Source organism: Varroa jacobsoni, unplaced genomic scaffold (genome assembly GCF_002532875.2).
Source record: "Varroa jacobsoni isolate VJ856 unplaced genomic scaffold, vjacob_1.0 scaffold_1227, whole genome shotgun sequence".
NCBI lineage: Eukaryota > Metazoa > Arthropoda > Arachnida > Mesostigmata > Varroidae > Varroa > Varroa jacobsoni.
Genome location: NW_019214129.1, coordinates 103,191 through 129,769, shown reverse-complemented (window position 1 = coordinate 129,769; position 26,579 = coordinate 103,191). Strand labels below are relative to the sequence as shown.

Sequence of the window (26,579 nt, the reverse complement as noted above, 5' to 3'; positions counted from 1 at the left end):
GTGAGCATAGTGAGCATTTCCTCGTTTTTGTCGCTGCTGCTGCCGGCGTGTAATGCTCGTACCTCTACTCGTCGTCATTGTCGTCGAGTAAGCAGAGAGGAGTAGAGCGGAGTCACATCGTGGAGCGAACGAACGTTGAGCGGTGGTCGCCCAGTTTGGTAATGTTGACAAGCGGGCGGGCGGACAAGCGAGCGAGCGGATAAGCAGTATTTCAGCAGCGAACTGCTAAACAGCAGTAGTGCATTTGTGACATGTCCTTTTTGGGTCTGTGATGCTTGTAGTGCAAACTGAGGATTGTGTAGAGCTAAAGGTTGCCGCCGAAGTTAGCGTTAGCCGGAAGAAACATGAAGATGGCCGGTCAGGGTTCTGACGAAGACACGATTCGTGCATGCGAGGCGTACTGTGAGAAGCACGAAATACAACGCTTGCTCAAAGAGTGCATCGTACAGCTGTGCGTGCAAAGACCCAGTAACCCTGTGGTCTTCCTCAGAGACTACTTCGCCAAGCTGGATAAGGTACGTATACGTCAATATACCATCAAGTGGAGCCGAGGCTTCCTGTACTAAACGCATCTTTGAAAATTCACTTATACGTGTCTAGTAGCACTAATCTGCATTTTGTTAAATAGCGTCTGTTCTCCAATATACTTCCCAATAAAAATACTGGTCGAGATGAAAGTGTTTATTTGCAAAAGTAGGTTTAATAGCAAAGTTGAATAAATTGCTCATTGTTTTCTATATCAAAAAGGTAAGGCAGATCCCGTCCATCCTTATTATTTAATAGCATTAATTGCTGTAATATCATTAGAATAAGCCGTCAATGCCAGCAGATATGGTCCGCATGCAATGCTTTGCCTTATCGGCTGCTGTTGCCATTATTTGGTTATACCTGTTGGTTGGTGCCTGCACTAGGAACAATAGCCGTTATGGCGGCCGTGGCGGCGGAGCTAGCAACGACGGCAGCAGGAAGTAAATGCAACAGATGAATGAATAACAGCGTAATGCTGAATGTGTAGGAGGGGTGCGCGACTTCTTCAGAATGTCGCCGGTAGTCATTAAGGCTTACGTTAAGGCAACCGTTTCCAACCGGGTTCTCGAGCTTGTTGAGTGTTATACATTGATATCGTCGACAGCGGCCACTGCCGCTGCCGCCATCGCCGCCAAAGCAGAAACGCGGCGTGGCACTATCTGCATCCGTCTCTGTTGTACATACGCATGAATGAATGAACGAACGAACGGATGGACGGGCCCTCCAGTGGCTGTTTAATGGTTGGCCGTACAGTGGCGACACTAATGCTGCTAGTGTCAGTGTCTATGCGGCAGCGAGCGCCACTAGTCCGCTTATTGGAAACAAGCTGTTGTAATGAGTGAGGGGGGCCTTTTTCCCTCGCCCGTTGTGTGGTTCCGCTCTGACCTACAAAGCAGCTCCAAAATGGCGGCCCCACTGCTCCTGCCAGCTCCGACGGCCATGCAAGACTGAGCAGCAGCCATACACGATTGGAAGCTGCTAACAGCAGCCAGTGAGACCCAATTAAAGTGAATAAACTCGAGTAGTGAATTGGATGCAGACGGGTGGACGAAACAATCCGCAGCGATGTGCTTGCACGTGAGTATCATTACGATGAAGATGATAACGCCAAGATTTTTAAGAAATTAATTCGACGCACAATAAACCCACATCATACTAGTAGAATTAGATATGATGACCGATACCAGTGAATAGACTCACACCTACAAATATTCAAAGAAATAGATACTTATATTACACGTATTAACGCTAGTTAAGGATCGTGAAGACTTCGTCACCGCCGTTGACGCTCTCGTCGCAGTTCTGAGCGCCGATTATCCACCACATCTGCCACAAGCACATCACACACAGCACTGAATCGATGTAGTGATGCCAGTGAAACGACACTCATTATACAACAACGATTAGGCAACCAGCAGCGTATGAAGGTAGCACGAGCACGTCTACCGTCATCATCATCAAAAGCAGCACCATCGACCACCAGTTACCTCAACCGATTCTGATTGCTTATATATGCATACTATGTTCGCTATTTCATCTTACATACTAGCCATCGGCCCACGTCTGCCTTTATCAGTACCTATCAGAGCTTTCAACGTAAGCTCTAATGTACATAACAGCAATAAACAAATAGCAACTGGGGAGGAGGATATGGATTGGAAACAATGCACTGTGCGGAACCTTAGCTTTCACTACTCAGTATCAAACTTGTGGATAGTAATTATTTCCATGTTGTTACTTTGACCACCTATGTATTGTACTATGGTTATAAATCGAAAGTGTATTCGTGTTTTGGCTGTTATTGTCGCCGATGCAGTTTAGCGGCAATGCTATCAAGAAGAAAAATGAACAGTTGATGATTCTCGCCGATCGTGGTTTTGCGAGATATTGTGATCATTTAGCACATTGCGTTGAGTATGGAATGTACTTGCGTACAAGACTTCCGAGTCGTGTTTGTCATTCCATGAATAATTGTGTACCACTACTACAATTACAAAAAAACATTATTGGGGGAGTCTGCTCTGATCTGTGCCTCAGCAGCTGCTGGGAGGTTAGGTGCTCGTTGCTAGTAGGCTGATTGGCCGTTAGCTACAGAGATGACCGGGAGGAGCTCTGAGCGCCACCCTGTGATGTGTGTTAGAGGAAATTATTTTTGTCGCATGTACAGGCTTTGTGCTTCTCTCAGTTTACGCTCAGCTCATGGCTACCCATTAACCCGAGAGAAGATACGCCTGGGAGATTCTCTTAACAACAGAGCTTAAGTCTCATAGCAAGCTGTAACCTATGCTATGCTGCATCCACCGAAGAGAGCGAGAAGCTACTGATTCCCCCTCTGTGTCGCCCTTCATCGCCTTGCTCGACGAAGAACGTCAACCAGCCTTAACTTGGTGTTCCTATCTGCTTGGTGTGTACACCGGCGCGAAAAAGCAACTTTGCCATCGCTTTTGCCCATTTGGCGTTTATACCAGCCCGTCACTAGGCCGCCAGTCCCCTTGTCGTCGTTGTTAAGCGCAAGCAATGGCTGGGTCAACTGGTGACCCACCAGGGCGGTGCGCGTCGGGATAACAGCAACAACAACGGTGGCACAACCGCCACCAAGCCACTGCCACGACAGTGTCATTGATCGTCGTCTAGCTTCTAACGGTTGAATGGCTGAAAGACTAGCAAACAGTATACGGTGACGGGCGTGCCCTCTTAACTAAGAATTAATGTAGTTTGGCATTTCGGTTTGGGTTCGCTGCTGTGGCATCTCTCCACCGAAAATCGTTGCGGACAAACGCAGCAAGCACAGAGCATCTTCTCCGCCGCATCTCATCTGTCTCCTAGCAGAACTACCAACCCCTATAGTCTGCGGCAGCAGCAGTCAACTATGCTGCCACACATCTAGCCCTTGCAGCCCTTTACGGCACCCTTTCCGGCCTGTGTCACGGCTGTGGCCCGACGTTCCCGATCGGTCCTCTGTCTATGTCCAAAGACAACAACCAACGAGAGCTAAGTACTGAGTGCCAACCTGGGCCTACAACCGGCCGAAAACGCACTGCATTAGAATCAGCAGTAGCACCCGCAACAGCCGACGTAGACCACGAAACTGAACTGCGACCAGTAAACAAACAAAAAAAAGTCATAACGTTCAAACAGAAAACAAAACTGTGAAATCAGCTAATCAACTACGATAAGCCACGAACTAGTAATAATGATATATTTATCGATGTCATTAATGTGTAACAGTCAGATTACAACTGCGTAAACGGGGTCAGCAATCACGTATCGGAACTCTGCATCACACAGCGCCAGAAAGGATAAAAAGAAATCAAGAAGAAAGGAAGAATTCACGCCAATAAAATCGGACGACGATAACAACAACAACGAGGACGTGATGGCTGTACGTTATTGACTGACTGTGTGTTATACGTAACATTATAACACCACTATGAAACAAATTACGATCACCATTCTTGAGCTAGCTTAACCAAATCTGATCGGTCCAGTCCCGGTGCAGCACTAATGCGTTTCACTAAATATCTGAATCGGCAGTGACCGGCTTGTCATTTTCGTGATGTCAAAGTTATCTTCGTACCTGACCATTGAAATAATTAGAATAGACAGTGCGCGGCAATGACCTGTTAGCGAAAAGCGAATTCATTTCATCTGGTTATGGTGTCTTTGGTAATCCCAGCTATAGTCGATATCACAGTGCGTTTCATGTCGGATTATCGATGCGCTAAGCTCTCAACTTGATGCCTTGTCGTCCACGCGCTACACGTACATACAATTCGAAGTAGTTTCTTGATTGGTTGCTGTGTTGCTCAATTATTCAACATAGTGTGATGGTTCGCAGCGTGTGAATGTTGTGTGTGTGACGTCACATATTTGTTATTCTACTTACAATCATCGTGTGTTAAACAAATGTTCGTTCCAACTTATACAATAGATCGTCTCCAATTCCGCGATCACTGCAAGCCAGATTATCTCGCCGTCACTTCCAGTCTGTCCCAATTAGTGACATTCCGCTTGTTGTGCTACCTCCTGTTTTGTCGCGTTTGTATACCGAGACCTCGGCGCGTGCAGTAGCACAAACAAAGTCGGCCCGACGACGTTATTTTGGACCGCGGGCGAGAGATTTTTCATCCGGATATCTTGAGGAACACTGCGACTCCTTTTACTGCAACAAGTCGCGATTCATAGCACCAACGGCAGCTGCAACAACTGTAACTGGAAAATGGTTACATGCTCTCAATGACGCTTACAGTTCACGATGTTACTATGTTTACCACCCGCTGGGCTTAACAATCTCTGCACGTTTGTATACGATAAGGCAGAAAACATATTTCGAATTTCAAGACGAACACATTTATATAAAATACAAAAGACTTTATTTACACGACCACGTGAATTGAGCATAGGTGATTCGCTAGGTAGTATCGGATCAGGTCACGATAGCATTAGTGGCAGCAGGTGATGGTGCTGTTCACGCCAGAGTGAGGATATCCGCTGTTGATAACAAGAAGCTTACTTATTTCGAACAGGAGCCTGTTCCGGTCGAATTTTCTTCATTGATTCGAACGAGCTAATATACTGCAATCAAGTAGTTGCATCCATGACTCAATTTTAGATCGACTTTTGCTTTTCCTTTTTAGAACCCGTGAGACGCACGCTTAGGCCAGTGACTAACTGCCGACCCTTTTTTTGATCGATTTTTGGGTACGACGATCAGGAGCTTCCTTTCATAATCAGAATCGAAAAAAGATCAGGACGATTATATTTTGTGTTACACTTCTACCTTAGAAATCCTGAGTGCTCAGAATTTCAATGCCAAGTAAAATCTTGAAGGGGCCTTATTTGAGCACATGGTCGTTGCCCAAGTACAATAGCCTTGACCATAAATAGATATAGAATGTACGAATACCTAGTTCACTGCTTCGGAGGGCAACATCTTATGCACCTGTCAACAGTATATGGAAAGACGTTATCAACTATTGTTACTTTTAATCTTTGCTACGTCGTCTTGTCATGAAGCCTTTTCGTCCCTTCGTAAGGTTTCTGTCTGTTTAGCAGTCACTTGTGTTGTTTTGACAACCAACCTAAATGCAGCGGCTGCACTTGCAGCGTATGTCATTCAAAAGGCTACTGCACAGCTTTCTTGATTAATCGCCTGTCTTTGAAAGTGGACTCACAGTAATTCTGCCTATTAGTCGTATGTTAAGCCACTCGGAGCCTCGTATAAATATATGAGCAAATAAGGCTGTCTTTGACCCTCTGCACTGGGAAATCCACTAATAGAGCAAGGTACACGATGCGCCTTTTTGAATGCTCCAAAGTCACGTCAATGAGATACCCAATAAGCTGGCTGTACTCTTTTCGTTTTACAGCATAGTAGCAATGTAATAATGGTGAGTCCGACGGTACGGCAGTGAGTGAGCAGGCGTTCACCGACCGATCTGACTGGTGCCGTTGTTCACTCAGTCATTACCAAGTGAATCTAGAAGCATTCAATCTAAATTTGGATTTAATCGGCACCCCGTTCGGTTGAATATTTTGGGTTCTACTGTGACACAAACAATGCAGGCAGATGCTGTGCAGCGCTACTGCTACTCTAAGCGGAATAGCAGTGGCTGCAGGTGGTCTGAATGCGTGTAGAATATGTATAATAGCATTAATAATTCGCTGCCTGTCTGATACCTGGCTTTCTTCCTTTTTAAACGGACGACGAATGAGCAGGCACGTAACTAATGAATTGAGCGCAGTACTTGTCTCTCCCCCACTGGCCAGATCCACATTCATTCGAATAGACGCAGAAGCTTAAACAGAACATTCTGCATCATGGCAACGAGTGTTTCGAAGGCAAGCTGCTTTATCATGCTGTCGTTGATGGCAAACGGCGGTAGACCTTTGGCATCGGACTAAGTTATTTGGGCATCTCTTTCGCTGGTCGGACGTGACCTCATACTCACCCAGTGTACCTGAAATCTTCCTCTGTATCTATCCGCGTACCTGTCGTCTCTTCACACTGATACCTGCGCAGTGGTGTTCTGTCATTTCGAATGGCCGGGTTAAGGTACCGTTCCTGCCTGTTTCCCTGCAGGCCACCCGTTCATCTGTACATTTCCAGTGTGTGGCTGACTGCTAACGGGCGTCGACTGCCGGCAGGCACTGCAACAGTAAAAGCAGTGCTGCTTTTAATGCACAAGCGTCGGCTGTGCCGACGACGGAAGCATGGTGCGGTAACAATGATGCCCGACGTCAGCCACTCGGCGCTCACTCTAGCTGAAGCAGCAATGACGTAGGGCGCATCAGTTTGCAGGTTATAGTAGCAGCAGAAGCAATGGTCATGGCGGTAGCTGATGGAGGTGATGATAGTCAAAGGGCTCGTTTGGCCCAGCTCGTTCGACAAGATGTACGTCAATACAGAAGTGACCGCCGTCTATCCACATGGTATATGAGTGCTTATGGCAGTGGCTGAAACGACTGATGGCAATACTTTAATCATAATTCCACCATATTTGCTTATCAATCAGAAGAAAACCAAGCGCCACTCCAGGACGTGTAAATTATCTAAGTTATTATTTTTTGTGCAGGTAACGATGTGTACCAGAATGGTATTTAACGTATTAAACTGTTTTTTTTGCTGTTGTTATCGTCCTTTCGTTCCGCTTCTGATTTAGGAAACTGCGATGAAAAGCAAGGGTTGCCTGACCACGTCTGGGTCGGGGGACCAGTCTGGAGAAGAGGCTCTTTCACCTTTGCCACAACCCCCAGCGAGGAGTCGTCGAGGCGCCGTTTCTGCCGAAACCTATTCAGAGGAAGATGCGACAAATTACGTGAAAAAAGTGAGAAAAATATCTTAATCAGATTAACGCTATTATTATATTCGACTAAGACAACTGACCTTAATTTTACTTTATATCAATTTTTGTTCTGACGAATAGGAGTTTAAGGTATACTATGTGAACCAGTTACAACGTCTACACACTTGAGATTTGCTGAAAGGTTTCGAAAGGCAATTATAGTAACTTTTTATTAATAAAAGCCGTATGTTATGAAAAGAAATTCTATAAACCACAAAACAAAGTTCTGAAGGCATACTCATGTATAATACCTGTGCATTCTCTAAGCATTTCCCAGGCGACCTACTTATTATGCTGTTTTATGAGAACAACCTTACTTTTCGACTTATTCCTTATGGAGCTAGCCGATTCTAATTTGTCATTTCTTTTTCACTAATTTACCGCTCTCTTCAAGCAAAAAAAATCACTCCTTGGTAAATGAAACAGAATTAACAATGCTTTAGTGTTTATACAAAACAACGTCCGTATATAAATATACCTTAAAACGTTTTCTGCGAAAAAAAAAGCTCTTTGTAAGGCAACCGATTGAATGGCAAACTGAAATACTGTTTTCTAATAAACGGGGATAACTGTGAAACGTACCAATTTCCTATAATCTTCTTTTTAAGGTGTCAGAGCAAAAAGCGCCCATGGCAGCCGGATATACTTGGTAGTTCGGATCTCAACGGTAGCCTTCTATAACGTATCAATGCATAGCGTGACCTCATTTGGAAATAATTTAGCAATATTTTGACGCGTCATTCACCTGTTTAGCTGTTCCGGCGTCTAGTAGACGAGCCGGGAGGTGGCGCAGTTAATAACCCTTTAGAGGTCGCTGGCAAACCATCTCGTTTGCTACTGCCGCCGGTACTGCTCTTAGGCGCCTGGTTGCTGTGTAGCAATAATCGGCGTAGTATGTGGCTGATTCGTTTTTTAGTTGGTCGGTTCCTGCCTTCGTTCCTCTCCTCCATACTACATTATGCATTAGAACACAGCAGGCAACAGCAGCAACGTCCTGACGCTGAAGGCCAGAATATTACCAGTCCTGACTAACGCACTAAAAAGAGCTAGCTCTCACCTTGAAACTTGTGTCGTCGGAAAGCGTCAGCTGACGACAAAGCAAAAGCAGCTATGTTGCTGCAGAGGTCGGAGCACTGACACGAACAAACACTAAAATGACATGAGACCGTTATTTTGCCTGCATTTAGGGTACGAAAGGCTACTTTGAATAATATAGCGTTTCCCTAAAGTGCAAAGCGTTTGAAGGTAAAAGGAAAGGAAGAAGGAAAAAAGATATAGTAATAACAAATTAAAAAAATATTGCAAATATGGTTCGTATAGGACACAGGTTAGACAACCAAAGCGGTTCACGGCCTGTTATATACTCTCGTCCTTGTAATGGCTCTGCAAATAACTATGAGGAACACAGTTTGATATTGAAACCGCTCATCAATATAACTATTTGCAAAAAGCATTAACTTTCACACGAAATGGTGGTTTAAGCGATATATAGAGCAGGGGACAAACCTAATTTTTGAACAGTTATTTTAAATAGAACCACCTCGATCTGGATCCGATTTCCTCCATGCTAGGTACAATTTTAGGTATGTAGATTTGACACAGTGTTTAATGCGCACTCATTTTGCTATAACATGTACACAAATCGGTTACGTACAATGGTGTAAGTAGGTGCCATCAGTATGATGATGGTGCTTAGGTTGGTACAGTTCTCAATGTTTGTACCGATACTGTATCTACTATTATGTATTTTTGTTGATCTTACATCTGCTCTGTTAAGCTGTGGCGTTGTTGGATTCTTCATTGAGTAACGCGCATTGCTTTTTCAAAGTTCTGTCTGTTGAACGTTTGAATTTGCGTTCTTCGATCTATTTTTGTCATCTTTAGCAATCGAAACTGCGGTATTAATAGAATTAGTAGTATTAGTAAACCTAAGCTATTGCCACCGCACTTCAATTTATTCTGTTGTTGGGTAGACAGTGGTATCGATCGTTTCTATTATCGCTGTGTGTGCAAATCGCAGATCCAAGTAAAACGATTGCGAACATGAACAGAGCACAACGCAACGGATGATGCGTTGTGTATGCCGATTAGGACTTATAGTCTCTAAGTCGATGTAGCTAGTCGACGCGCCGTCGAATAACCGAAGCTACGGCTGGATCACGACCATTGGTTGGACTTGCCCAACTGGCTATAGTAAAATTTGTTGCGAACCGGGTTGGCTGCATGGCAAACAATTCTTGTCAGAACTAGTTCAGATTTTGGTGCTTCTTCTCAAAAACTTGTTTCTGAGCGACCTCGCAAAAACGTACGGTGCTGATATTATTCTTGGAAGGCTGTCGCTTGTTGGGTTGTTGTTTATTTGGGAAACTAAAACCGATGCGGTTGCAGCTTCCATGCGGATTGGTAGTTGCATCTAACTTCTCTTGTTGCAAATCTTTGGACAAATTTTATAAAACAGGTTTGTAAGTTTATAAGATAAGTTTGCCATGGATTTTGTCACAATTCTCGCCATTCCGAAAGATCTTTGTTTCGTTGATGTACGATAGGCTGCATGCCTTGTTTACACTCGATGCTAATAAAGGTAACTGCGAAACGAAACTTTCAGTTATTAAAATTTCTGCCTTTCTTCCCTGTTGTCTCGTTCGGAAATACAGAGATATGTATATATGTATTATGCGCCACAACATGGTACACTTCTACTAACAAAAGTAAATGCTCTTTTTATTATACGTGTATTAACAAACAAAAATAACACAAAATCGAAAATTTGATCATCGCTAAGCAAGGGCCAACTTAAATGTTAAAAAAAATTGTGGATAATTGAATTCACAAAGCTATACGGTTACGCAGTTGAAGTGTGGAAAATTTATTTTTTGGTAGGAATTACAAGTTGTACAATCTTTGAAGTAGCGTGCGCGAATTTATGTTTTCTTGGGAAATTTTGTAATTACTACTGTAAGTTTGCTCTGGAATGAGTTCCCAAATAACATCAACATTTTGAAGCAAAGGAACTACGTGGAGGTGAATTTTTGCTCTCGCCAAATCGTGTGCGGGTATACATATAATACGTAAGCTTGTAATACAGCTAACAATGCACTTTATTCATCTTACAATTGTACTTGCCCAGGAGCTAAAAATTTTACTTTAGTGGTTGCAAAATGGAAGGTTGTTGTCTATTTGGTGGGGTACACAAAAAAGGCATTCAGTTCACAAAACCGTAGAATATGAACAAGAGTAGATTCAATCCTATGCCGGCCTTTAACACTGCTGTGTACATATCTAATTTATCTCGTTACCATAGAACCTAAATTGTACTTAAACAGTACTATAATAAATAACGTGATCTCTATGGGACTATTCTCGCCTAGGAAACGAAGCCCACAAAGTGGACATTCAACTCTTTTGACAGGTGCTCTCATGGTGTGCTCATAATGTAGTAAAACGTGTAGCCTCTTTACTGAGTAGCTTTAATTGTTTGCAAGTCTTGTTTTGACAATAGAAAACTCTATGAGAAACGCAGGTAAAGTACAATCCGCTACCGCAAAAAACGGTGTTTTCCTTAGGGGCCCTTTCTGTTCTATTTTATAGTTTGAAGAACATCACATGTGCAGGTTTTACATTTGCTGTAAACATGTATTTTACGGACACGGTAGGATACATAGCTAAAAGGAGACATTTTCAAGAAAATTGTTTTTCGCCTCCAAATTTTAAAGCTTACAACAAAACAAGACCAAACTTTGACAGCTGTTTGCCCAGACTTGGAAGAAAAACGGAAAAGCCAAATCAGTTCAGTCCTCTCGGACCCCGCTGAAGATTCCAAGGTCCATGACAAGCAGATGATTCTTGGATATTACAAACGAATATCACAATAGGGCTTAAAAAAAAACAGTTGCGAACAGAAGATCTATTATTTTATTTATTTGCTTCCAGAGGTCTTAAGGTTTCAGAGAAGCTTTGTGAGACTTACAGTCGGGAGTTTTAAAACAATATTGCGCAAATCATTTAACCTGTGCCCACACAAAGCACAATCTGTTTGTCCTAGTAGTGTTATGCTCCATATAGTTATTTTCAGTAACATACCGTGCATAGACACTCAAAGCTGACTGAAAATCCGATCAGGGTTGTTATAAACTTAACAGGTGGCCACGATAATACAATGCGCTCGAGTTTAGAAGGGGGAATGATGAACGTGTGCCGTGTATTAGGTGTCAACTTGGACAAATAATTGTAATAGATCTATGAAGAGTATGAATTTATAAAAGATATTTTCAACTTGATTTCGATTTTCCTTGTGGTACAGGCCTAACTTTCCACTACAATGAAGATCTACGCAGTTACTGGACCCGAACAAATTGTCAAAGAAACTATGATTGCATAAACCGTTTTCAACTTTTCAATTGGCTGTTTCGTAATACATTACATCTTCATCCGACATACTACGAGCGTGTGAGGCTTAAAAGGGTTAAGCTGTTGCGCTGCATTTCAGTCAGATGTTTCTTCGTAAGATTTTTCTTATATGGCTGATTTGTGGAGTTTTAACTCCAATTAATTACGTTGTGAAAATGTAAGATCTGCATTAAGATTATATCATTATTAGAACCTGTATTTATTTGTAGACATATAACGAATGGAGATGTGCCTAATGCGATTTATTATTTACAGGTGGTTCCAAAGGACTACAAAACAATGGCGGCACTTTCAAAGGCGATCGAGAAAAATGTTCTATTCAGCCATCTAGATGAGAAGGAAAAGTCAGATATCTTCGACGCTATGTTCGGCGTTGAAGCAAAAGCTGGCGAAACAATTATTCAACAAGGAGACGATGGTGACAACTTCTATATTATTGATTCGGGAACCGTCGACGTAAGTATCTACATCTGTAACATAATAGAGCACTTTATTTTATTCTTCGCTCGCTATCGTTGGTTATCATACAGTTGTTGAACAAAACAGCTTTCTTTATTCTACAATGAAGAAAGCTGTTTTGTCCTATATTAACGACCATATTTAACAATATAATAAAAACTTCTATTAAATTTTCAATGCATGTCGGATTTTGCAGCACAAAATAGCCGTCACTGGTTCATGTCTGATAATTTTTTAGATGACTTGCTTGGTCATATCTTGAATAGTTACTTTACTTGGTTTCATTGTTCCGCAAGAATTTTCTGTTGTGAGTTGTGTCATGAACTCATATTGGCGGTATGAGCTGCTAATCGCTACTGTAAGGGCTACCAGGCACCAGTCTATTCCATGATGATGCCCAATATACAAAAACTGCACTGCAGTCATTATTGATGTGTTAACTCCGTAACATTGAACTGGCAGTGTTAGTGCGTAGGCGCTGCTGATACTGTCGTTGTTGTTGGTGCTACTGTTTTTATCTACGCATGCTTTATACCATGTAGTCACTCCCAGATTGACGTCAAAATCGACGCACTTGAACTTAACAAGCCATAGCGGACCTATTAGTGTGATGTTCACTTCACAAATGTTCTATGAGAGAAGTACGCATTAGGATTTGTAGATATAAATTGGTAAGATTATAAAAAGAAATGCGAACGGGCTCTTGTTTGCATGTACAAGTATAGGCATTCGGTTATCTTAATGATGATAGGCGTCTGTGGTGACACTAACCAATGTGTAAGCAAAAGTAGTCGAATCAGTCTCGTTTTTCCCCCAGTCTCGCCTGTGGTTGATTCGCGTCTTTATTTACGGGCACTTTTTTTACATGCTTTAGATCTACGTGAACAATCGATTGGTGACGTCCATCGTTGACGTAGGCAGTTTCGGTGAATTGGCGCTGATCTACGGCACTCCGCGTGCTGCCACGGTGAAAGCGAAAACCGACGTCAAGTTATGGGCCATTGATCGTGACACCTATCGACGTATTCTCATGGGTTCTACCATTCGAAAGAGAAAACTGTACGAGGAGTTTCTTTCAAAGGTCAATATTGCCGTCTCTCACTAATAAAAAGGTTTCCATGTGTTTACATTATTCAACGTGGCAGAAAAACGTGTTAACTATTTATAAATATATAACTTACTCCTGATGGTGAGTGTTGGTGGACCATACAAACTTACTAAAAATAAAAAATTTATTTCTTTTCATGTAAAACACATTTACGTAAAAATTGTATAATTCATATTAGTGTGAAATAAACATGTGCGCTCATTCCATAGCTAACGGATCAACCAAAATCTCAACAAAAAAAATCTGAAAATAGCTACTACGCATCTGTTCTATATTTTTTAAGTTTTACTGAAACTGGCTGTGTAGCGTGATACGGGTTGCAGCAGAATATGGCGCTTCTTTTATCGACTGCTGCGATTCTCACATCGAAGCCGCCAAGTTATTTGCAACTTTTGTTCAGATATGTTATTGATCATTTTGACGTTATGTACTAACCTGAAGAACGCGACTTTTTTCAGTAGTTGCAAAGCCAAAGGCTTATTTTTAAAAGTAAATGGTCAATGTGCTGCATATTTTAGGTTTCGATTTTGGAGTCGCTGGACAAATGGGAGCGTCTTACAGTCGCCGACGCATTAGAGCCCGTCCAGTTCCAAGATGGCGATGTTATTGTTGAGCAGGGTCAAGCCGGTGATGATTTCTTCATAATTGAGGAAGGACACGCTAAGGTCCTGCAGAGAAGAGCACCTGGAGAACCGCAAGAGGAGGTTGGACAACTTGGGAAGTCCGACTACTTTGGTTAGTATTGCACGAATAAGCGCACTTGCGAAAATAAACAATGAATAATAATTATAAATACAATAATTTTTAAAAGTATTTGGCTATGACTTTTTATTATCTCAGACAAGTTGGTCTGAATAATGCAATTGAACATGAAAAGCGCATTCGCTAAGTAAGTGCTCATTATACAATCGATGCTTAAAAATACTCTTTCATCGACAAAGATGACGGTTCCTACATCAACTTAGCATGGCGCAATACTCCCATTTTATATAATGCATATGCAGAGTTGTTTCATAATAAATAGGTAAGCTAATTCTTGCGTTGGCTAGTTCCGCTCAGTATAGTAAATCCGAGTGGTAGGGAAAAAGGTGAAGAGTGTAACAAATATTTTGGCAATTTAATTTTGGTGCCGTATGATGAATGAGATAGATTATTGCCGTAATGTACTTTCCAAATGTAACTAGTTGGTTTGCAGTTTAGATAAGAAAACTTCCAACAAACTAACAAAAGAACAGGCGCAAGGTTTGTGGTTTGCGACGAAACGTTTGTGGTTATGCGAGCTATCAGGAATCGAGGTGTAAGTGTTATGCGAATAGGTGAAATGTTATCAAGAAGCGACGCACATGTCTTTCGCACTTATCGGGCAAACTGTCATTGCACGTTCACCTTTAATTTTTGGAAGAAGGTCAACGTATGGCTACAAACGAAAGTTTTAACGCTTGTTTTTGTGCGGAATTCTGAACCTTAAACATTTGCGCGGATAGCTAGGCCATTTTGTGCTATCGTTTGTAGAATATGTATTTCATTTCTTATTCTTACTTGGATTCAGCCATCCGTAGGGCACTAACCTATCGATTTATAATAACGTCCCTGGCCACAAATTTTTCGTCTTCCACCGTCAAAACTTGGAATGATTCTACTCTTTGCCTGTTTGCCCAAGGTTCCGCAATCGCTGAATAACTATTCACATTGTGAGTAATGTTCACCCTACGTATGCAGTGATTTACTTTCGTCATATACAAGTTAATCTATATAATCTGAGCTACATCTTGTGTCTGTACCTTGGTGAATGAAGTTATTGAACCACGTTAAATTAATGCTAGAGTCGTTGTCTTGGGCAAAAAAAACGAACACTCCGGTACACTTTTTCAGCGATATCGTTCCCAACGTTTTATTTATAAAACATTGGGAACAAACAGGTTTCAATCAATTATTCTTTGTCGTATTTTTGGAACAAATTTGTCCGAAATAACAAAATAGTTGCATACTTTGATGTCACTTACAGATTCACCTTCCTATATAGGTACAAATCTAATTGTTTGAAGGTTTTTTAATTACCAGTTAAAATTTAACCCTCCTTGTACCACTTGCCTGTATACGAATAAATGTAATTGTATGGCTTTTACTCAAAATTCTAGGTGAAATTGCACTTCTCCTGGATCGGCCGCGGGCGGCCACAGTTGTAGCTAGAGGTCCTCTAAAATGCGTTAAGTTGGATAGGTCTCGATTTGAACGTGTTTTGGGCCCTTGTGGAGAGATCCTCAAGAGGAACATGACCCACTACAACTCGCTCATATCTCTGTCTGTCTAGGTCACTCCAGATCCTTATCGACCAACTGCCATCAGTCAGCGAACCAAAAGACCCCTATCGACCCGACCAGGCGCCATCCCACCAGCATCAACTCTAGCTACCAAGCAGGCAAAATGTTAAACAACAACAACAGTATCGGTTGTATTGAACCATCCATTCTACCCAAAATGAATGGCATCGAATGACAACAATATATGTTTAATAATGGCACCAACAACAGTAACTAAAGCCAGTACCAAACAGGTAGACGGGAACGAAACAAACAAAAAGAAACCTGAAAAATCCTATTGAACGTGCGCATAATAAACACATTATGTTAAAAATAATAGTGATAATAATTGTGAATAATATCCCACTCTACGGTGTATCTGTATTTATCTATACATAGATCAATGAGTCGATTCGTAATGATAATATTATGTATGTGCGTGTATACGAAGGATTGATAGGTAGTTGCAGTCGAATAGTGCATTGCTTATGGGACTTTCACACGTAGGCCATTAGGGCCGACACGCCCTAAGAGGACGGGCAGATTGACCATGTTGATAACATCAGGCACAATTACACGCAAGCCGGTACTACGCACAGGCCCCTTCAGTTTAAATAAAAATAATAATAAAGACAAAAATAAGAATTCTACAGAATTTACCTTTCATAACAAAAAAATGACTCCGAAATTACAACATTGTAGAGACAGTAATAAATACAATACTTAACCAGCTCTCCATGAATTGAGTCACCTCTAGAAGTAATAGTTGGTAATCAGCCTGTTTCTCCTTTATTTTATTCTGGATCTTCACCGGTCAATCATCCGACCACACAAAAAGGTAGCTCGACTAGACAGACACGGGTGTTGATGCTAACCAGTTAAATATATATATATATATATTATAGACAGTAACGTCGCCTCTGATATTTCAGCGGTCATCTAGGCCAACATCAAATCAGGATAAGAGGGAAGGGGGAGATAAAAAGGAACCATTTTGCGACACGTACAACAGTACAATGATGAAAAATTAATTCATGCGTCTAGTTCCGGCAAAACAAAGTCTACAACGATTACATCGAGAAAAGGCGGAAAAAAGTGATGAGCGAAACATTGGCCAGCCATCTTGCGTAACGTTGTGGAAACGACAATTAAGCAGCAGCATTATAAATTACAACTATAAAATGTGAAAGTGAAAGTGACAACAACAACAGTGGCACCAACAACAAATAATAATAACAATAACATTAGTAAAAATCAAAATAATAACAATAACAACAATAACACCATGATCGAGCTAATGATGCATACCAAGCCACCGCGGCAAAATCATGGACAAATGATTATGCTTACGTGTTTGTGCTGCGTGCATCATGAAGATAAAGTTCATGATAAGGATAAGGTTTCTGTTGTTGCTCCTGTTCAACCATGCGTGGTGTAGTTGCGTGCCCAGCATACAATGAATGAATGAATAAATGATTAATAATGATGAAAATGGACTGGCTATCTGCTCGCTTAGTCGCAACGAAAGCTTAGGGGTCGATTAGCAGCGTTGCGGGATACCTAGTGGGTTCAAGAAAGGCTCGTCGAAATTACTCCTGCGCGCACCGGGTTCTGTCGGTTCTCACCCGGGGGTTACTGTCATTTGCCAGAGAAGTATAGTATTTAATAGTAACACACATAACAATATTAATAATGATGGTAACAATAATACACTTACAAAAACACCGATTGGATCAGATGATCAAGACGTAAGCGCAGCATATCTGTGGAACAATTCGATGGATATTAAAACATTACAATGTCACACAAAGTTATTGTCGTTTTGACGCAGGCGGTGGTGTATTGTTTATTGTGACTACTCTTTTTCTATTTAATTACCAAGGCACCAGGCTGCCTAGAAGGACTAATACACAAGCAGAACAAAGTAATCATATGGCGGAGATAATAATTGGCAATTGAATTAGTGTCCTTTATATATAGTTAGGGGTAGATGGGTTGTATAAGGTTAGCATGTATGATGTTTTGTCCGGTAAATACTTGCCGATCTACCTAAAATAAGGAATTTTTTTACACATAACCTGTGGGGTTCTTAGAAAATGTCCACAAAATCTGACGATCTATTACCAGAGATGAAAGGTTAAGAAACCAATAAATCTTTGCGCCCCTTTTATTGAATTGTCTCGTCTTAATTTATTTTGAATACCATTTCACCAATTTCTGACCATGAAATAACTGATACTACAAGCTGTTGAGAAACAAGCCTTTCTGCCTGCGTATCATACGTAAGATTTACATAAGTATGTCTGAATAAATAACTTCATCGTACTGATGGCAAAAGTTATCCGCAAACATTCTACCAAATCAAACATGCCCGTTGAATACTATCTACTAGAATGGCTTCAGTACGGGAAAGACCTCCCTAACATCCCATGTTTTCCATCATTATCAGAGAAAGTCCACCTTTGTTTTGTAAATCGGTAAGAAAACTCGATTACTATGGTATTAAACCCGCAAGACGTAGTCGAGTCTCGTAAATACACCAGGACATACCAATACGACAAAACCACCCACTGCAATGCAGTATGCGCCCTTTTAGTCTTCCTTCAGCTTCTCTTTATCACCTTTCTCTTGTATGATTACTAGTATTTTTCAAACGCTGCTGCTATTGCGGTGAAAGCGACGGTTCATTCAGTAACAGAATAACTTAGTCAATCATGACCAACAATATTATCACTCATATATGAATGGATAAGCTGCTAGCCAGCGGGTTCATGAATTATATTCACTATTGTTTACTTATTGTTTTTGTTAATTTAAATCGATTATTTGCAGCAAAAGCTTTTCTATTTTCTATTTTTTAACTTTTAGTGAATTATCCATCTAAAAAGTATAATCGTTTATATCGTCAGTGTATGGGCATGCTGTGGCCGCTTCATAAACAAGCAGTTACATGCGCAACCTCTTAATGAAATATTCTAGACTGTTTGCATAAATATATCTACTGTAGTTTCAAATAATGGGACTGGTCCAACAACAACAAACTAAATATTAAAGTTCATTTTGAGGGGTTCATTAAGGTAATCATGGATTTAATACTTCGCAGATACGCCCACCAGTCGTTGGTCCGAAGTTCTTTGAACAAAATTACACCAGACCGGTGATGTATGCAAATACACGATTTAAACCGAGTCGCATCCTGCTTCTAGAACGTGTAAGAGAAATGGTGGTTGGAAGCATCTCTTACGATGACCTTAGCAGTTATATGACATCTACGGTGAATAATGGCTTATATCTCCAATGTATGTGTATCTCGCGGCTGCTTCGTAAATATGCAGCTGCACGCGCAACATTTCAAAAAGAGCGCGAAACAAATAACAGATAATAGGAGGTATATTATACGCGGAGCGGTATGAAACGATTGTTCGATATATTGATGCAATGCCAACAAATTAGATAGGATTACAGGATGGACATAGTGAAAGACATAAAAAAACGTCACAATGGCTTTCGCTTTTAATTCTAAAGATAGCAACTTCATTCAAGACTGGTACTAACTGTTTAATACAAACAGACGAACATCGGTAAAATCACATATGCAAAAATACTAGACAACAGCTTTTCCTCTACTTCTGAAATGGCGGCGAAAGTCGTGTTGCGTTATACAGCGGCAATCGGGCCGGGAAGAATTGGGGTCGTCTGGTTTGAATGTATTACATTAGTATGTAAATGAGAATTGGTAATTGGCATGGGAAAAAAAATGTCAACGATTGCAGATTAAGTTCGACTTGATTCGTGCCGGCTGCCTTCAAAAGCTTATCAAAAGAAAAGCAATAACAGTATAAAAGTTCCGCTTCCAGTTGAATGTATGTTGCAACGGAAGCAAAAGAAGCTGAGAATGTGTGGAACATGAAGCCGAGATTAAGTTTCAAAGGCAGGAACTCTCACATACCGCATAGGCTTGTCTAGCACAACTAAAACCGCACGTAAAACCTGTAATATCGAAAGACAGGCCCACAAACGGATACAACCAAACACCGATAATAATAGTATAATGACATTCATGTTGAATAACAAGATGTTGACTGTACGTGTTACTTGGTGGATCCATGATGACGATTAGGTGACAAATTAAATACGGTGATATGATTTGAAATAGTTACTGCCTTTCTAAATGGTAGAGTCGGACTTTTAATTATGTATTTTATCTGAAGCAGTTAATAAATACCGCTCCAATCACAATAAAGAATACTAATGTTGATAATAACTCCCATCTAATCCGCTATTAACATTTCGAGTTGAGTTTAACAAATCACTAATGAGAGAACGCTGCAACAAAACAATAAATAATAGAAACAGAAAAAAAAAAGACAAGCTCTCTATTCTTAGCCTATTCCAATATATCGGCGGGATTTTTTGGGAATCACTACAAAGCGATTGTGACATTGTCACAGCATATATATATATATATATAGCAAACAGAAATTTCGATTTTTAAATACTCTCTAAAGACGATAACAGATTTGAATGAGTTTTAATGATAGTTGACTTAAGCAAAAAAAAAGTGTAAACTGGACCTGCTATGTTTGAAAATATCCTCCTATTTGATCTATTAGAATAACAAATATCAAACAACAATAGAATACAACCGATTTGTAATGCAATTGGCAGATTTAATTCGGTTGTCTAGTAGTCGACTTTACTCCCATTATAATCGATATCCTTATCATTTTGACCTACACTTGCGTAAGTGACACGTTTTTTCATCGTTTACAAATGCATGTACTTGGTGCAGATTCGTACATATTATTAATATATTTATTATAGAGTAATACTAATTCTTTAGGTACCTTATTCAATCTTCTTAATACTATTTTAAGTTATTAATCAAAGGAACAATTGGCAGACGTAGGGCTGCTTTGTTGGTCAGCTGGCAACATAAAGAAAAAGGCTATTGATATTAATGTCTGTGTTCCGTCCGACCTCATTTCTACTGTTTCGATCTCTGATCACTGAATTAACCTTTGAACTGGCGTTATTTATGAGCTCTCCGAGTCCCATTTGACACTGCTTCTATGCTCTTCGTTTTTAAACATTGAAGGGAAACCAGTCAGTTATGAACATGCTGATTATAAGATGAACCAGGTAGTAGAAAAAAGCATTTTAATTAACAGATCGATCGTTTGTACATAGTTTTGTTGCAGAAACTGTCGGTTACATTTTGATCAGCATCGACAAAACATTTTTTATGCCATGAATGAATGAATGAATGAACATCGTTGTTACAAATTAGTTCCATACTAATATTGTCAAATAAGTTTTATTTATCCCAAATATAGATTTCGGTTCAAAGATATAACTTCCCCGTTATTGCAAAATAATTTTATTGACCTTTTAGTTCAACATAAAAACGATGTAACCTTATATGGCGTAACGCAAAAGTTGCTGATTGGGAATTCTATACTAAAATAAATTAGAGGTTTGCTAAGTTGTTAGAATATTGAGTAAAGGATAACCTCGGCCTTAGCGTTGTGTTAATTATAATACGAAAAAGCGATATATATTATTCTATCTAGGTATCATAAGTTTTCAGTGTTATTTTAGGGTGAGTAAAGCGACCATGCAAAATCATAATCATCAATCAAGCAATCAACGCGAAACAATTACAAGTATGAACCCAAGAAGGAAAGTAGAGTGAGCAGAACAAATAAATAAGCATGTGTAGGAAGGAGGCTCTAGTTAGCTTGACTGAAAATTATGATTACAACGCGTTTTTTTTTGGAGAGCGTGTGTGGCAGTCAGGCCTGTGCCTAGATATGTCTTGAAATTGTTAGCATTCACTCTAACATAAATAAAAGAACATACAAATTTTTGTGTTTGTTTGTAACCTAAAGAGTAAAAAAATACTAAGCAAGCTTTTTAACAAGATAAAACTTTAACAAGAAAATCCTAACTAACAGTGAGTATTACTAATGAGAAAAATAATAATGATCGTGCGAACGCTATTACAGTAGTCGAAATAGTAATCACGAGGTTGAACGCCAACCGGTGTGGAATATGTTACATGGTATTGAGTATGATGGCTACACCATAAAACGATTACATGTAGATATTAACTTGTCAATTTCATTTACGTAAAAAATGCACGTCGCTCTGATCTAATGAGCCGAACAACTCGACCGTGATTTAACATCCTCGATTTCAAATAATGTAGCAAAAAAATATGAATGTAAATGGGGATGTTCACAAAACTGTAGATCACGTTCGGCACGAGTGTGTGGGATAACGGTGAACATCGCCAGCCAACTCTATCGCAACTGCACGCGTTGTGTGATTGCATGTATATATCGATTATAACAATGATTAGCAACATTATGACGATTACTTCTGTCGAAGGAATCAAAATGATATGGCGATTATAATGACATTGACTTTAACGATAACCATGCTAAAAAAAGGATAGTGGGAAGACGGGACTGACACAATGCAAGTAAAATCAAACGACTAAATTGTTTAACATGGGCACTCGGGGCAACTGCCTGCCTAAAGATACCAACACCTATACTTCAAAGAGTCAGCGATTGTAGCAACATAAATTAATTAGCCGCGATTACGAAAATAGAGATGAAACGAACAAACGACAAATGCGGAAAGCGAATACGATTTGTTATTGCAGCAACCGAATATGATGACGTCGACGAAAACCGAGAGAGGTAGAGACGGGAAGGCGAGGAGAAGACGTACAGCGAGATGGGGGCGCAAAGCAGAATACTGTTCGTGTTCTAAATGATCGCTTCGCGAACCGCCTTCGCTGACTTGTGCGATGAATACAAAGGTATAGACAAATTAACTAGTCCTTATAAGCGTCTTCCAACAATGACGCAGAAGGATAAAGAGAAGGAAGGCAGCAAAAGATCATCGTCAAGGCTACGAGCTTCGATTGAAGACGAGAGAAATGGAAGCACGTAAAAGAGAAAGGGGAGAGAGAAGTGCAGGGAGAAAAAAGGAGTGGACGGTGAGCGAACAGTAGAAACACTGCATCGACAGGTTACTATAAGGAAATAATTAATTGATAATTAAAAAAGGATACTGCGTCCTGAATTATTTCATGTTGAGCGGGTTAAATGAATAGCGCTAATTACCATCGGTAATTGTACTTCCTCGCTGATTCTGGTGTAAAACAAATTCCTTGGATTGAATAACACCTTTATTGACCCAAATGGAAATGTGTGGTATATGAATAGGTAATGTCTAGCATATAATTACTAAGGAAAAATGCACGTGTGTTACTTTCGTCGACACATAATTATCGTTTACAGTTTGATTTTGCTCAGTGAAACTATAACATATTTACTTCGAAAATTATTGGCTCTGCAAAATAAGGATTCGCATACCTTTAACCACGAGGTTGTGTTTCATGGGATTAGTTGTCGCTGAACGAGGATTGTGGTATGTTTAAGATTTAATACAGATAGCAAAGAAAGTCACACTGACATATGATTTACTATTATATCGAATATATTTATACAACATAACATGATAATAAAGAGAAAATCAATTTTTGATTTTCACCGAACGTTACTAGGTTAGCCATCTTTTCACTACAACAAAAAATGCATATAACGGCAAAGAATTGTTGTTGAAGTTTAACCTTCATCTGGTAGCCTCGTTATGGAATCCGCTAAAGAAAGCATCCACGTACGTAACTAGAAACGCAGCACCCATATTAAAAGTCATTAAAAGGCGAAACATAGTTGCGCGACCGGCCCGGGTTTATGCGTTTAACCCGTTTCTTAGTTTATTTAGCAACTGATTTTTAAATGTTTTGAGTCGTACGGCCGTTACTGGCATGAGTAACGACTGACAGTAACTGTTATCGTCTGTTTATCAGACGGAAAAGACAACAAAATTTGTGCTTCAAGTGATAGTTGGATACCTTGGTCAGCAGTGGCAAGAAATGTGCACAGTTTCAGTCAGCCTTGATCCTACCACAATGTAATTCATTTTCCGAAGTGAACAGCGAAATAGAACCTAGGCCGATCACTTGTCAAATCTCTCTTAATGTGGTATCTTTCCAGTGCTCGATGTCACCTTTGACCACCTCCGTATATAAAGCATCGATGTCTCTCTGCTGTGTATCTTTGAATACACATACTAAAATTGAATCAAGACAGAGAAGGTCAGCATGACCCTTGCGCAAAGATGACACGCAAAATCGTGATGCGTTCAACATTCTTAAAGCTACTATTTCAAAAGTAATTTATTCTTAACTTTCAGATTTTCAGAACTAAATATCACGCTTACCCGAATGTCTCCTTATATCTGCAGTATTTTTGCATTGTAAGGCAGAGTTTGTAAACTAGTCGTCAATCAAACATATTTTATTTTTATTTAGTTTTCGATGGCCATCTGCAATAATAGAGATGCAGAAAGAAATGCGATTCTAGGATCTTAGGATAGCATTAGGATCTTCAAGCTTCATTTACGTAAGATCTCGAGGTTCTCCAATATTTTATAGCTAGAAATTCATAAATGGACTTCCCCCAGGATGCTGGTATCGTTAACTTAGTTGTAACTTGTCAAGTTAGAAATATTTTTCGCTTTTTTAGAACTTTTTACGGCGCTTTGGATAGCGTACATTATAGAAAGAGACCTATACTCTCATTTAAGACTTGTGCTCTGAAGCAAGACTTATATAATTTTGATACAAACGGATAGCCTTTATCGAGATACAAATCTTCGAGTTAAACATGTCATAAACTCTCCTAAAAATCGCGTTTCAATCCCATTTTGAGCAAGCTTCAAAAAGTAATATTTAAATAATTAGGCATTGTTTACACTAATTCTACTACAATTGTCGCGAATGTCAGCGATTTATAAAAAAGATGATTAGCCAAATCATAGCATTGTGGTCCGCAAATACGTGAACAGATGAGCACGTTAAGCCGTTATGATGACTACTTAATAAACTTCGGAAATGTTTTAAATTATTTTGCCAGACAGAGACAACCATGCAAGTATATGTATAAAGCATATAGTATTTATTTTAGAAGTACAAATCAGCCACACGATTACTTTCTGTCGATCGTTGAAGACCATAACTTTTGCAGATAAAGCTACTTGGTGATATACAAATAATAATAATAGTCATGATAATAGTAATAATATACAAAGGAAAGTAGAGCAGGAATATGCAAAACTATTAGCAAAACAGTATAATATAAGATATAAATACAGGGTTATATGGATAAAAGTAGAATAGGCAAAAGTAAATTAGCTTCGCAAACGTGAAATAACAGAGCTTTTAGGATTCTTGCTTGCGCTCATTATCTGTGGCTCATGCACGCATCTGTGAGGTCTTTTACCTCTTTTGATCTCGAGACAGGGGTGCCGAAGGAAGCTTACGGCTTACCCTAAGGGTTCAACAGTGGACTGTGACCTCATAGAGTAACTAGAATCAGACAAAGGAATAGTGGATAGTGAGGATAGTAAATATACATATACATTCAAATAAAAAATACATATATAGAGTAAATCATTAGTAATATTCAACAATGAAGGCGTTTTATGTCGCAAGCTAATGTTATTTAGGTACTAACTATAGCTGTTCTCTTATAATTACATAAATGAAAGACGTTATTTCAGATATAATATTTTAACAAATCTGGCTACCGGGAGATCAAGGCAAGTCGTACCGTACTGGATGCGCTTCTCCACCTACTAGGGTTTGCCATTATTACATGCAGACGAAATTCGTTTAGCTTTGTTGAATTCACGATGAGTGCAATGGATTCATGCAAATCGTTGTTGCTTTTGCAACTTCGATATTACTTCATAATCGTAGTAAGATAACAACTCGTAATTCATCCTTCGTTCTTAATTACTCTTGATCAATTTTTAACATCCTGGTTGTTACAATGGGACAAGAAGAAGCTCACCTGTACATTGTGTTGTTGAAAATTGATTGTCAATAAGAATGGGGAACGAAGAGTACGTTGGAGTTATCTTTGCTATTGCTATAAAATAATATTGTGGTTGCAAAAATTGTTCACAGCGTTTTACATTATACTCGTTGTACTTAATCTGACCACAAAAAAGCTAAACGAACTTCAGTATGCTTCCAAAATCACAAACCGTAATAGGCGAAGAACCATATCTGGTACGTTACGGCTTACATTGATTCCCCGGTAGCCAGATTTGTTAAAAAAATATAGCTAAAGTACCATTTTTCATTTATATATTTAATTATAAGAGAACAACTATGGTTAGTCATTCGATACATTGCGTGTTCAAACCTATATATATATATATACATATATAACAAATAATTATTCAAGACACAAGAAATTGGCCTTAAATCCGCAATAATGTTACCCGTGTATTTGTTTACCCTGGTCTGCGTGGGTTCATTATATTGTTTTTCTTGTGAGAAGATCTTGTGAGAAAAGAAAACCGTAATCATACACTAGTCATCATAAAGACGGGACTTTTTTCGAATATGAGCTAAGGTCAACTATTTTTATCCTCTTCGTGCGAGCAAACTCTTATCAAGGTATAAACTTCTAAAAAATTGACTGTCTTGTACCGTTATCGGTCATTAAATGGCTTCCGAAGGGTTTGAAACAGAATTTTGTGTGCCAAGACGCAAGACAAGAAGATGCGCAATAGGAGCAAAAGAAATGATCACAAGAAAGAGTCATTTATGACCATCTTAGGAGTTCTTATGCACAAACGAGAGATTTATTTATATCAGCTATAGTGTGCATATACGCTGTAATAGTCGGATTTCTTGATCCCTCATGCCTCCTTGTACCTTGTGGACTCCTTTGTTTTGGCCTTTTTAGATTTTTGGAACTTTTGACCTACTGTGAGCTCAAAAGGTAATCAATATACTGAATTTTGTATGATTTTTTTTTCAAAATTTTAGAAAACTGA

General features: G+C 39.7%; 1 protein-coding gene and 1 non-coding gene across 6 annotated transcripts; both read left to right on the top strand.

Annotated features, from left to right (window-relative positions):
• The first annotated feature begins 176 nt into the window (after window positions 1-176).
• Window positions 177-17,822, top strand: Pka-R1 (protein kinase, cAMP-dependent, regulatory subunit type 1). 5 transcript variants are annotated; one of them, XM_022846393.2, is made up of 6 exons: window positions 177-515; window positions 7,191-7,355; window positions 12,036-12,236; window positions 13,114-13,320; window positions 13,866-14,082; window positions 15,659-17,822. In XM_022846393.2, the coding sequence occupies exons 1-6, from the start codon at window positions 345-347 to the stop codon at window positions 15,841-15,843; spliced, it is 1,146 nt and encodes a 381-aa protein (XP_022702128.1). In that variant the 5' UTR covers window positions 177-344; the 3' UTR covers window positions 15,844-17,822. The 5 variants fall into 5 exon arrangements, with proteins under 5 accessions (XP_022702128.1, XP_022702129.1, XP_022702131.1 ...); XM_022846394.2 differs by having other exon boundaries at window positions 15,486-15,875; XM_022846396.2 differs by lacking the exon at window positions 177-515 and adding an exon at window positions 1,428-1,605.
• A 5,957-nt stretch (window positions 17,823-23,779) lies between these two features.
• LOC147752482 (U6 spliceosomal RNA) lies at window positions 23,780-23,881 on the top strand. Its single transcript, XR_015313968.1, has one exon. It is a non-coding gene; the product is annotated as a U6 spliceosomal RNA (small nuclear RNA).
• Window positions 23,882-26,579: the final 2,698 nt, after the last annotated feature.

Bases quoted from the DNA above. Each gene is read 5' to 3' on its own strand.
- Pka-R1 (XM_022846393.2), top strand. From the start codon at position 345: ATGAAGATGGCCGGTCAGGGTTCTGACGAAGACACGATTCGTGCATGC. The intron at 516-7,190 runs GTACGTATACGT...CTTCTGATTTAG, and splicing joins ACTTCGCCAAGCTGGATAAG to GAAACTGCGATGAAAAGCAA. The intron at 7,356-12,035 runs GTGAGAAAAATA...TATTATTTACAG, and splicing joins CGACAAATTACGTGAAAAAA to GTGGTTCCAAAGGACTACAA.